The 13,955-nt window shown below is 34.0% G+C and overlaps 1 protein-coding gene and 1 long non-coding RNA gene across 2 annotated transcripts; one reads left to right on the forward strand and one right to left on the reverse strand.

Moving 5' to 3' along the window:
- Nucleotides 1–7,623: 7,623 nt before the first annotated feature.
- Nucleotides 7,624–9,101, reverse strand: LOC112712594 (caffeoylshikimate esterase). The gene has a single exon (XM_025765523.3). The coding sequence runs from the start codon at nt 8,822–8,824 to the stop codon at nt 7,823–7,825; it is 1,002 nt and encodes a 333-aa protein (XP_025621308.1). The 5' UTR covers nt 8,825–9,101; the 3' UTR covers nt 7,624–7,822.
- A 2,354-nt stretch (nt 9,102–11,455) lies between these two features.
- LOC140175010 (uncharacterized) lies at nt 11,456–12,190 on the forward strand. The gene is made up of 2 exons (XR_011865183.1): nt 11,456–11,780; nt 11,898–12,190. It is a non-coding gene; the product is annotated as an uncharacterized lncRNA (long non-coding RNA).
- The last annotated feature ends 1,765 nt before the right edge of the window (nt 12,191–13,955 follow it).

Here is a 13,955-nt window from a genome sequence, read left to right on the forward strand (position 1 = left end):
TTATAGCAAGTAAGCAAATAGAGAGGTCAAAATTTTTCAAAGAAAGAAACATCAGAAAAATTAAGACAAAGCATGAAACAAAAAACAGAAAAAGTATACTTCGTAGAAATGCTAAAGCAAGAGGATGAAGATGAGCTGGAAGGAGAAAAAATTAATAAAATTTTAGAGACACTAGAAACTGAACTAGTGCAGGGGATCAATTGCAACTTAAGGCTGAAGAGAAGACGTGAAGACATAGAAGACAACGATAAAGGGTGATCTATTCAAGCCCTATAGGAGGTAGATATCATGGAAATGCAAGTAAGAGAGGAATAGGGACAACAAAAGAGAGGAGCATTGTGAGGTATGGGACAACATCAGAGCTTGAGGAAATCATGGCTGGGGAGGCGAGCCTTACTATGCCCCACTCCCAGTCATGAGTTGCTTAAGCTAAAATTGTTGTAGATTAGCGGTACCCGTGACAGTCTCGGAGCTACAAAATCTGTGTAGATAGGTTAAGCTCGCTATAGTCTTTCTTATAAAAATTCGTGCTAAATATGATTGTATCAACAAAATTAAAAAGAATTACATTATACTGAATCCTTTTGTGTAGAACTCTAGGGATTATCCGGTGGTTTATGCCTTTTATGGAATACTAATATCAAGATCGATGTTTACATGTGGGTTAACAATATCATTAAAGCTAATATAGAAGATAAAAGTAAAAATAAATGGATAGAAAATTTTGTGTATGGCCAGCCGAAATTTGCACAAAGAAGAAAGTTGTGAGAGGAGTTAGCAAGAAAGAGAGATGACAGTTTATTACCTCAATTTATCATAGGGGATCTTAATGATATGTTAAGACAAGACAAAAAGGTAGGTTTGCACACTATACCGGAATGTCAATTAGAATATTTTAAAAATTTTGTTAATTGTAATGCACTCATGGATATTGACTTAAAGGGTAGAAGTTTCACCTGGTTCAACAACTCAATGAATGATTTTATAACTAAGGAGAGAATTGATAGGGCTCTTGCTAATTGGAGATGGAAAAAATTATACCAAAATACTACTCTTGTGGCAAGACCAGCCATCAGTTCAGGTCACTGTCCCATTTTACTAAATTTTGAGACCAAAGAAAAGAAACCAATGAAATTCAGATTTAAAACTTTTTGCGAAGATCATGAGGAGTGTAATGAAACAATAAAAAAGGGGTGGAGTAAGCAAACATCAAGGACACAAGGGTGGGATAAGCTCATTGATAAGATGAGGAATTGCAAGGAAGAATTAAAAAGATGGAGCAAAAGAACTTTTTCTCGAGCGAACAAAGAGATCGTCAAACTAAGTGATAAAATTCAAAGACTCCAAAGATCAAGCCTATCTGAATTTCAACAAGAACAGATCCGACAAACCAAGATTAGAATAGAGCAATTATGGAGATAAGAGAAAAAGTTTTGGGATCAAAGGTCAAGATTGAAGTGGATAAAATGGGGTGATAAGAATACTATTTTTTTCCATGCTACCACTATTTAGAGGAAGGATAGGAACAGGATTGAGAAACTTAGAGATGCTCAAGGGAATTAGGTACAAGGAAATGCTAAAGTGCTAAAGCTAATTGAGGATCACTTCACTGATCTGTTCAAGGCTTCTCCAACGACTAATTTAGAAAGGTGTATGAGCAAAATACCTTAAGAAAATATCTTCTGAAATGAATGACTGGCTGACTGAAGGAGTGTCAAAGAAAGAAATAAAAGAGGTGGTGTTTAATATGGGTGGAATGAAGGCACTGGGACTAGATAGACTGAATGGCCTATTTTTTCAAAAACATTGGGAGGACATAAAAGGGAGGTGTTTGAAGTTGTCAAGGACTTTTTCATTAATCAAGTTCTACCACAAGAGATAAGTGAGACAGCAATTGTGTTGATCCCAAAAGTGAAACAACCAAAGAATCTGCATCAGCTAAGACTCATTAGCTGTTGCAATTTTATTTACAAAATTATAAAAAAAAATTGGTGAAGAAATTGAGAACGGTGCTAGATAAGATGGTCTCTCATATTTAGAGTATTTTTGTGAGTGGAAGATTAATCCAGGATAATATAATCATTGTCTAAGAAGAATTCAATACTTTAAGAAAAAAGGAAGAGAATGATAAAAAAATTTAGCTATCAAATTAGATATGAGTAAAGCTTACGACAGGATTGACTGAAACTTTATGAAAAGAGTTCTAAAAGCTTTTGATTTTAAAAGGGAGTGGGTTCAACTGGTCATGAAATACGTGAGGATAGCTAATTATGGAGTTAGAGTCAATAGGCAGTTGACCAATAAAATATTTTTTCAAAGAGATTTAAGGTAAGGTGATCCTTTATCTCCGTATTTATTCATCTTAGCTGCTGAAGTGTTCTCAATTCCAATGAAGGAAGCATAGGAGAAGGGCAAAATATCTGGATTCAGAATCAAGCCTAATGCACCAATTATTACACATCTACTTTTTACAGATGACTGCATTATCCTAGCAGAGGCAAAAGAGGAAGAAGTGTACCAGATAATTTCGCTCCTAAATGAATATACAGAAGCATGGGGACAAATAATTAATCTGGCTAAATCTAGAATTATTTTTGGCAAACATGTCTCGATAAAAACCAGAGTGAATATAGAGGAGATTCTTGGAATCGCATCATAGGACAATTCAAAAAAATATCTAGGGTTGCCAGGATATTGGGGAAGGTCTAAGAATAGAGCATTCGCATGGATTGAGAAAAAAGTAATTAACAAACTGAAAAGTTGGAAGGAAAAGCTGCTAAACCAAGTCAGAAAAGAGGTTTTAATTAAGGCGGTCGTACAAGCTATTCCATCTTATGCTATGAACATGATTAGATTCCCAAAAAATTTTGCCAATAGCTTAGTGCAAGAATTTTCAAATTATGGTGGGCAACACCCGGAAAGGAACGGGGTATTTGATGATTGGATTTTTGATGGTTTAGAATTTCACAAATGAATTCTCGTTGCAAGTATAGTTCCTAAACCAAGCAATAATCTTTTCATACAAAAAGTTGTTTGTCACTAAAACAAACCCCTAAATTTATAAACCGAAGTATTCAAACCTCGGGTCGTTCTCCCTATGAATTACATTAAAGTGTCTTGTTATTGGTTGTGAATTATTTTGGGGTTTTGATAAGAAGTATGAAAGATAAATGGAAATGAAAATAAACTAACAACTATAAAAGGCTCTTGGCAAGGTATAAAAATTAGAAGTCCTATCCTAGTTATCCTTCTCAATTGTGATGAGAATTGTTCATTGCTACCACTTAGTTAACCCTTACTAAATAAAGGAAAGTCAAGTGGATGAATTGACTTGAGCCACAAGTCCTAGCCAACTCCCAAGGAAAGACTAGCTTTAGTGCACTCCAAACCAATTAGCAATCTCTCCAATTACCAATCAACAAAGGGATTAGATAACTCAAGTGTCACTAATTACTCTACCTAGGCCAAGAGGAACAAAATCTAACTAATGGCTATAAGAGACATTTCATCAAACACATAAAAGGCAATAAAAGTAAACAACATAAATTGCAAGAATTAAAAAGAGATCTAACTACAAAGGCAAGAGATCAACAATAGAAAAGCAAAGAAGAACAATTATTATGAATTACCTCTTATTGAATTGAAAGAAAATGGAAGGAACAATAGTAGATCTACAATAAAGTGTAAGAACAACATAAAGGAAATTACAATAAAAGAATGGAAGAAGAATGAATGTAACTACAAGGAATTGAGATGTAGAAGTAGAAGAAGGTGAATTGAAATCTAGATCTAAGAACTAAGCCTAATCCTAATCCTAATCCTAGAGAGAAGAGAGAGCTTCTCTCTCTAGAAACTACTTCTAAAACTAAACTATGACTAATGGTAACTAACATGTGTTTTCCTCTTCATTCCTTGGGTTAAATAGCATCAGAAATGAGTTGGATTGGGCCCACAAGGCTTTAGAATTCGCTGGCCACGTTTTGCTTTAAGTGAACCAGGTGGCAGCAACAGCGCGTGCGCGTACTATGCGCGTGCGTGCCACCATACGTGTAGCAACTATGGCAAATCTTTTATCGTTTCGAAGCCCCGGATGTTAGCTTTCTAACCCAACTGGAACCGCATCATTTGGACCTCTGTAGCTCAAGTTATGGTCGTTTAAGTGCGAAGAGGTCGGCTTGACAGATTTCCGGTTCTTTCATTTCTTCATGAGTTCTCCAACTTTTCATGCTTCTTTCTTCATTCTCTTGATCCAATCTTTGCCTCCTAAACCTTAAATCACTTAAAAAATATATCAAGGCATCTAATGGAATCAAGGAGAATTAGATTTAGTTATTTTAAGACCTAAAAAGCATGTTTTCACTCTTAAGCACAATTAAAGGAGAAGTTATAAAACCATGCTATTTCAATGGATAAATGTGGGTAAAAGGTTATAAAATCCCCTAAAATCAATACAAGATAAACCCTACAAATGGGGTTTATCAGTATTCACTGGAAGGACTGGGACAAATTAACTGTCAGCAAAAAGAATGGCGGGTTATGCTTCAAGGACTTTCAAATTCAAAATCTTGCTCATCTAGCAAAGCAAGCATGGAGATTAACAGAGAATCTCGAGGCCCCTTGGGCATAAATCTTAAAATCATTATATTTTTTGGAATGTTCTTTTTGGGAGGCTAAAGATCATAAGTCAAGGTCGTGGGTTTGGAGGAGCATTCTCCAAGGAAGAGATTTTTTACTTAGGAACTGTAGGTGGAGTGTAGCAAATGGGAGAAAAATAAAGGTATGAGAGGACAATTAGGTACTGGGTCTAAAGAGAATATACAACGGTAGAAATAATTCGATTTCTAGAGTGAGTGACCTAATTATATCGGGACAGGGATGGGATGTCACTAAAATTACTGCCATTTTTCCACAGGAGATAATTAGTATCTTTGGGATAGATGATGAACTTATTTGGCCATTCATGCAAAATAGAATTTATACAATAAAAACTGGTTATCTTGTGGCAAAGAAAGAGCTTGTAGAACAAGAGTCTGATTCAACAACATCAAGCAGAGATAGAAGAAAACTTTGAAAAAAATTGTGGAACATACAGGTTCCCCAGAAAATCAAGATATTTTTGTGGAAGGTTACTCAAAACATAATTCCAGTAAATGAAAATTTGTTTAAAAAGAAAATAGCAAGGAAGCCTGATTGCCAAATTTGCAATGCAGTAGTAGAAACTACAGAACATGTTATTCTCCTATGTCCCTGGACAAGAGCAGTCTGGTTTGGTGCTCAGTATCAATTAAATCCAACAGAAAATGCGGTTTCATCTTTTGGGGATTGATTCATTGAAAACATAAGAAAAATAAAAGCGGAAGCAAAAACAGACCAAGAGATAATGGTGGGAAGAGTAGCCTTTTTGTGATGGAAAATTTGGAAGGTAAGGAACTAAGCATTATTCTAGAAGAAAGAGGTCAATCCAATCAAAACTATCATCAAAGCTAAATTAATGGAGACAGAGTTCAAAAAATTTTCAAAACAGAATTTAATTTTAAAACAACAGAACAACAGGAGAGGAGGAAGAATCATTTACCTGGAATCCTCCGACGGAACCGTGCGTAAAAGCTAATGTTGATGTATCCTTCATGGCAACAACAAGTGAGGGAGTCACAGCAATAATGGTCAGAGATGGAGTTGAAAAGTTGATAACAGGAGCAACCAATAAGATAAAGGCAAATTCAAGTCTAGTTGCAAAAAGCACAGCAATTAGGGATGCATTAGTTTTGATACAGAGTTTAGGAATACAGAAAGTTCTAATTGAACAAGACAATATACCTATTATGCAAAAGCACTGAAAACCAAAAGCAGAATTGCAGAAGTTGATCCGATTCTCAGAAATATCCAAGAATTAAAGGACGAAGACAACAGAATTGGCTTCACGTGGACTCCAAGGAAGGGAAATCGATTAGCCCACAAGGTTGTTTTATTGGAGGCGATGGGGCGACTGAATAGGAACTGGAGCATCAATCATCCTCCGAAAGTTATCGTGAAGATGATGAAGGGCTATTGCAAGATCAGGAATCGACAAGCAGGAGCGACAAGCAATATGCACCAACAACAGAGTCGCAGAAAAAGGCATCATGAAGACTGTGAAAGACAGTGACTGAGGCTCACCCTTTTGGCAAGAATTCAATGACACAAAGTTGATTCGAATCGGTCTAAATCTAAAAGTATATCCATTTGATTCAGAATCTCTCCACTCAACATTTTATGGAATGCGAGATCCATTGATCTCATTCCTTCCTAAAGAGAGCATCTCCCATTTTGAGGCTCACCCTTTTGGCAAGAATTTAATGACACAAAGTTGATTCGAATCGGTCTAAATCTAAAAGTATATCCATTTGATTCAGAATCTCTCCACTCAACATTTTATGGAATGCGAGATCCATTGATCTCATTCCTTCCTAAAGAGAGCATCTCCCATTTTCAGTCTTTGCTATCTTCGATTGGTAGTAGAGACTTAAAAAATTAGGGGAGGAATATTTAATTTGAATTTCAATGTAAGAAGTGGAGTGTAAAAAATTCATGGAGTGAAGTTTTGTTTTGTTGTGGAGTGAAAGTTGGTCTTGTCCAACCCACACCCAGTCCAAAAAAAATTGAATTTTCGATTAAAAATGTTCTTTTCATTACTTCCTTAATTAAGTGTCTTTTACCAAATCCTACTAATGAATAAAAAAAATTAATTTAAGTAAACGAAAGCTATTATACAAAGACAAGTGCAATTGCACAACAATAGTTCCAATTGTAATGACATCGCACACTGTTGGTCCTTCAAAGTAATAAATAAAATAGTTGACTCATGCTTCTCAAGATCTTCAATCTCAAGCCATTCTTTTATTTATTTAATTTATTTTCGGTACAATTCTTTTATTTATTTATTTTGGTATATCTACTCAATACTTCACAAGTACCGCACCCATGGGCCATGGCCATCCCATAAATTTGGAAATTGCAACATAAAATCAAAGAATGTCCAACCCAAAAAGATAATGGAGAAAAAACATATTGGACTCTGACCAAAAGCGATAAAAATATACAATTTTGTTTTTGGTAAGGGAAAAAACTCGCTGTATTGGCCATATAGCAAAATACAGAAACTGGGGTTAGGGTACCCGTCTTAAAACCAAATACACAAAAAAACATTTATTGCCCAGCCCAAAACAAATTATTGCTCTAAATTTAAATGTTTTCCTCTATCAAGTATCAAGTATAGTTTGGTAATGAAATAATATTTTATTCAAGTTGTGGAAACAAAATATTTCATTTTAATAATTTAGTCAACCAATTTTATACTGAAAAGAAAAAGAATAAATAAGATCATAATTAAATTTATAAATTCTATAATACATCATCAGTATAATTTTCGGAACTTTATTAGCACAAATGTACAAACAAAATTCCTAATATACCTCCACATAATCAATTGATACAGCAAAACACACATGTTATTACATGTATTTTCTATTATTGTTTAGCAAAAATTAGAAATCATATTTTTCTCTTAAATGAAAACACCATAATTAAAGAAATTAGTTAAAAACCTGCTTTTTGATATTCGAGCATAAAAGAATAGTAAGAATATTATTTAAACCTATTACAATTCTTTCATTTTGGCAAAACTAATCCAAAATACATAAACTATTGGTTGGTTGAAGCCTCATCAATTTTATTAAAGTCCAAATTATAAGCATGAACCAACCAACATTATCATCATCGTCATATACACATCAGATAAGTTTGTTACAACATATAACAGATTCACTAAACAACACACGTGCACTTACGCGCCACCGTCAACGGCCGAGCGTATAGAGCGTGCACGAAGCCACTCAAGCATATCGCCAAACACAAGCTCCACGCTCTCCTCTGGCTCCCCAACCAGCTGGTGCCACATTCCAGGATACACCTTAAGCGTCTTATCCTTACTCGCGGCACGCGCGTAAAGCTCCTCCACGCAAGCCGGGTCGCAAACAACGTCGTCCCCGCCGTGAACCACCAGAAACGGCACCTCAACCTCTTCGAACCTTCCCTGAAGCTCCCTGCATATCCGCAGCAGCTCCTGCGCCGTCGAAGCTCGGGGACGCGCCACCTTCCTCCGCGGGCTCGCCAGCGCCAGCTTCCGCTTCCACTCCACTTTGAAGGAAACGTCCGGGATCGAGCCGCGCGTTGGAACCACGCGCCACGTAGGGATTATCGCCGCAGCTATAGAAAGGAAATGTTCCAATGGCCACGGTGGCTTGAACTTCTCGCTGATCCCGCACATGGCGCCGTTAAGAATCAGACCGTTCCACGGCTTCCCGGATGAGACATTTTCCGGCGAGTCGCGGAGGCGGAGAGTGATTAATAGCGCGATTGCGCCGCCGAGGGATTCGGAGTAGAGGAAGGAAGGAAGAGAAGGATCGAAGCGAGAGCGGAATTCGTCGAAGAAGGCGATGCAGTCGTCGACGACGGGGTTGATGTCAGGGATGTGGGCGATGAGGCCGTCGGAGAAGCCGTGGCCCTGATGGTCAATGGCGCAGGTGGCGAATCCGGCCTTGGCGAAGTAGATGGCGGTGAGCTGGAGGAACCAGCTGGATTCGCCGGTATATCCGTGAACGAGGGCGATGGTTCCGGTGACGGTTGCGGGGGGTAGCGGGAGCCACCACTGAGTGAAGAGCTTGAGGCCCCTAGGGTTTGTGATGAACTCGGAGCCGTGACTCACTGAGTGGCGTGCGTAGAACTCGTCCGCTGTTAAGTCACCAAAGGGGCTGCGCTCGTTAGCTTCCGCTACTGGGTGCACCATCGTCGCTAAAATGCGCCCTCCGTCTCGCAGACTCACTTTGGAGTTTGGATTAGACTGTCTTTTGTTATTTCACTCTCCTTCACTATTTATTATCAATTGATATTGTTGGTACTAAAATTTATTCAAATGAACTACCAACATAGGAAAAATGTTTATTCTTTACATATATTTGATGATGTGTTATCCTATAACCAAACAATCAAATATGTCATTAGTATTTTAATAGTTATGCATATATATAATTTTAAAAAGAGTTCAACTAGAGAATTAATTTTTATTATTTCTAGCTCATACTAATATTTAAATGCACATCTTAAATTACATACTAAAAGAATATCTAAAATTTCATTAAAAAAAATCTAAAACTAAAATAGAATATCTAGTCACAAAGTTTTGATGGAAATCACCAAAAAATGATTTAGAATTAAAATAAAATCTTAATAAGTGTAAATGAAACAAAAGTTGAATAAGAAAACCATTTATAAAAAAATTAGCTCTATATACTTTTTCGTTTAAAAATATCATAATAAAGAATTAAGTTTTCGTTTATTCTAAAACATCTCAAAGACTTGTTCAAGAATTGTTAATGCTAAACAAACACTTTATTTAATGTACAGAAATGATACTTTAGGTTAGAACATTCCAAATACAAACGTGATTCTCAATGATGTAATTTGAATCTTAAAGAAAATGTACACTTAATGTTAATAGTATTTAGCAATATTTCTAATAAGATGGTGGATATTGTCACTTACAAATCGATATAACACAAAAAATAAAATGCAAACAAGAAAAGAAAGGAAAAGAAAAATTGTGGTCACAATAAATTATGCATAATTGGATATTTAGAAGAGGTTGGGCACATTAACTGCAAGTGGGGATGGAATGGAAGTTGAAGACTTGAAGTTTTATGTCTAGTAATTGAATGAAGCAGGGGAAAGTAGTTGGCACAGGCAAAAGTAACCTATGCATTCTTGTGAAATTTTCTCTTCCATTATGGAAAAAAAATCTTCCTATGTAAGTAAATATCGTGTGTACCATGACCCAAAATAAATAAATAAATAAATAAATAAATATCGTGTGTACTACTGTGTACTACGTTTTTCTTCCGTAACTAATCTACTCGTTCACTTTTTCTTAAGAGACAAAATACTTTTACAAATTGTATGACATGTATATATATAACATGAATAATTTAAATCGTTACGGTTAGAATTGAGGTGATATGTATTTACCATTTAGGACATGCTTGTGACTTGGGAGGATTGCCATCAAAGAGAAGGTATGGAATGGAAAGACTTTTTTCCCCCTCTTTTTTTCAATTATTAGAAGAGTGATTTTAAAACCTTTTTCTTTTATTTTTAAGATTTTAAAATGTGATAAAAATGATTATATATTAAATATTTTTTTAAAGATAATTTTAGAAATTATATTTTAATAAAAATTTTGTAAAAATATTATTAAAAAATGAAATATTTTTCTCTTTAACCTTAAAATTGAATTATATATTTTTATACACTTTTTAAATAATTATTTAAATATCTCTAAAACTTCATATCACATGTACAAATCTTTTGCTAAATATAAAAATCGTTCGCTACTTATAAAAATAATATTTTTTATTTTTAATAATTTTTTCAAAAATATATTTTTCATTCATATTTTTTAGAATTACTTTTATCAAAACTTTTGAGACTATTTTAGTAATTTCGTTTTCAGTACATACTTTCTTTTTTGTATATACGATTTTTTTTTTGGTGTAAGAATATGGACTTACTTGTTGAGTCCAAATAAAAATTCCCTTATATAGGCCAATATATTTTAGCTATATAGTTTTCTGTGTAGGTTGGGCCAAAAAATCAATCCAAAAAATTGCAAACAAATGTACCTTTTTATTTTGGTAGTTAAAATGGGGCGCAAACAAATGTATATAACACAAGGAAAAAAGAAAGTTCTATACCCATGGCCTAACATTGTTTCTTCTGCAGAAATGATCCTCTCTGGAGATTAACATTTAGTTAGTTGGATGTTGATTTGATTTTTTTTTTAACTTATTTTGTGTTATCGTTGTATAGAAATTGATATTTGAACAAAAATTTATCTGTATATATAGGAATATCTATCAATATTTAAATACATCTTTGTTCAAATATCATTTTCAAAAATTTAATTCAACTTCTTTACTTATGATATTATATTTAATTAAAAGTTTAGGCTCATGTTAGTAACTCAAGTTAATAATAATGACAAGCATATTCAATTATTAGTTGACGTATACGTGTTTGGTTTTGAGTGCGTTAGACAGTTTAGAGAAGTAAAAGCTAATTCTTGCAAAGTTTGAAGCATGGAGCAAGCTTGAGCAAAGATGTAATAATAATGTATAAATATCATGCATAAGCTATTAAGAAGAATAATCAATTTAAGTTGGTTGAGTAATTAGTTTATTTATTTGTTTAAATAAATTATAAAAATTTTGAATTTTAATTTATGCATAGTTTTGAAAATTAAATTGAATCGGCTAGTTTAATCGGATTAATCAAAAATCGATCATTTAGTTGATTTAATTAATATATAAAATTGTTATGTAAAAAGTTAATAAAAAAACTTATTATCCTGACGATTAACCGGTGAATCATTAAAATTGGCCAATTTTTTTATGGTTTTTGATTCGATACATGACTTGAAAACGATGCTATTTTGCTATTGTTTAAAAAAAAAAATTCAGAAGCAAGAAAATTCCAACACCCATTTCTTTCACTCTCTGACAGTGTACCTAATCCTAAATTCAGCCAGCCACCATCACCATTCCTCATCGCCGAACTCTTCTCCTCCGGTCACACTCTTCTCATCGCCAACCTCTTCTTATCGCATCGCGGAACTCTTCTCAGTTCTCATCGCTCTTCTCGTTGCCATCGCACGAAGGACGCGTTGACCCGGTGGTATTATCCTCGCGAAGGTTGCTCGATCGATCATTATCTCTTCGAGCTCTCTTTTTCTGTGTGTCTGAGACTAACATTCCTCTTTGAGTTGTCTATTGCTCTTTGTCCGAACTCATTTTCCCTCCTCTGTGTAGGCATTAGCAACACCACCACCAATAAGACCAGAGAAGTTGCTAACAAAAAGGAGAAAATTATCATCACCTCAATCCATTAGGATGGATCTAATGCAAAGAGCAAGTACAACAATAACTTTAAGATTGTCCAGTTTTTTAAAGTTTGTTCCAACTCCTAATTTTAAAGCACCAAGGGAAAAGAATCTCTGATATTCAATGTACTTATTGAAGCTAATTAATCTATTAAGGTGTTTAGGATAATAGGTGTTTGTTTTGTAAGGCTTGGTTATTAGTGTGTTCCAAACTTGATAGTTTATTTCTTGGCCAGACTTTATTACTTTTTGTCTTGCACTTGTTTTGTTTCTTTAATCTTGCTACTCTATCATATATATGAAATACACAGATTCACAGTATGCTAATAATATGGTCCAGTTACATATTTCAATTTAGTTGTTCCTTTACGGTTAAGTCAGTATCAAAACAGAACACACTAAATAAATAAATAAAATAACTCTAACATACTTTCATTCATATAGATTAACATATTACATACAACAATTGTTAAACCTTTATAATCACAACTACCACAACCACTAAAGTAAAAGAAAAAATAACAGCAACCCTAACATAACACTTGGATAAGATATTTTGGAGTCTTCGCTTCAACTTCCAACTTTTCAATCATCTAAGCTAGATTGATCCTCACTTATTCATTGTCATTTGCTACATCACTATCTATTCTTTCTTTATATTCTTCTTTTATATCATCAGTCGAGAGAAAAAATTTACACCATTTTTTGTCAATAGTCTACATGAAATAGGGTTAGGAGTTACGAACATAAAAGAACAACTATTTTTAATCAACAACTCACATTGTAATTAGAACAACTAAAGAAGGATTTATTTGGATTTGTATATGTTTCAGACCACCGAAACACACAGCAACAGCCGTACTCACAATGCTCTGGCACTTGCGAATCTCTAATGCGACTTGGAGTCCTCGTTGTTGATTGAAAAAAACTTCTTTGACCCTAACTCGCACATCCAATCATGATTCTGTACCAATGCTTTCGGTTTTGAACAACAAGAATGGCGAATCAAGTTAGGGTTAAAAATAGCCGTTATATACTCCAATGTGGCATGTCAGTGCCATGTTTGATATGTATTTCAAATGTTTATGATATGAAGAGATTAAATATTATTTAAAAGTTATTAGTTTATTTTGATGTATTTTGATTCTTGTTTATTTAGTTATTAAATTGGGCTTTATGTTTGTGAACTTTATGATTTTCTTTGTTTTAACCTAATAAGAAGTTATAAATATCTCCTTAACTATTTTAGTTGTAATATTGAGTTATTACAGGTACTAAAGCACTTTTTGGTTTCGTGATGAAACCATGATGTGGACAAGTGAGATTGAGTAAATTCTTCTCTTATTGCACAGGAAATTGTGCAGAATATTGAAGAGTAATTTCGATACAATTTCCAAACTATAGTGTGAACAAATTAGGCTGAGGAGTCCCTTTCTTGTTGCATCAAAAAATTAGATAAAAAAGTAGAGTGATTCTTTTTGTATCCAATTTCAATCTATCCTTTTTATTTTCTATTTCAATTTTAATGTAACTTCCTTATTCAATTTCAATTCATGTCATTTTGTTTATCTTTTTTTCGTATCAATGTCACTGCCGGCGACAAGGTTAACTGACCAAAAATAAGGCAAGGGACCAACTAGGTGCATTATTTAATAACGGACATGTCTAATTGGATATTAATCAAATATGTTTATAAAAATTTATTAATTTAGTTCTTTTTTTCCAATTACAAAAACCATATTTCCAATATAATTTAGTGACTAAATTGATAAATTTTCATAAAAATATTTGGTCAGCGTCCAATTAAACATGTTAGGTGTCATGTATGCTATTAGATAATATTTTATATCATCAATCGTTAACGAAAATTGTGAATAGAGTAACTAAAAGAACAAATATAATTAATTCATAATTTTTAAAAGACAAATTTAATTAATAAAATCTTTCGAAAACAAATTTAAAAAAGTCTTATTTTTAGGGACTAATT

Source organism: Arachis hypogaea, chromosome 9, assembly GCF_003086295.3.
Source record: "Arachis hypogaea cultivar Tifrunner chromosome 9, arahy.Tifrunner.gnm2.J5K5, whole genome shotgun sequence".
Classification (NCBI taxonomy): domain Eukaryota; kingdom Viridiplantae; phylum Streptophyta; class Magnoliopsida; order Fabales; family Fabaceae; genus Arachis; species Arachis hypogaea.

Bases quoted from the DNA above. Each gene is read 5' to 3' on its own strand.
- LOC112712594 (XM_025765523.3), bottom strand. From the start codon at position 8,824: ATGGTGCACCCAGTAGCGGAAGCTAACGAGCGCAGCCCCTTTGGTGAC.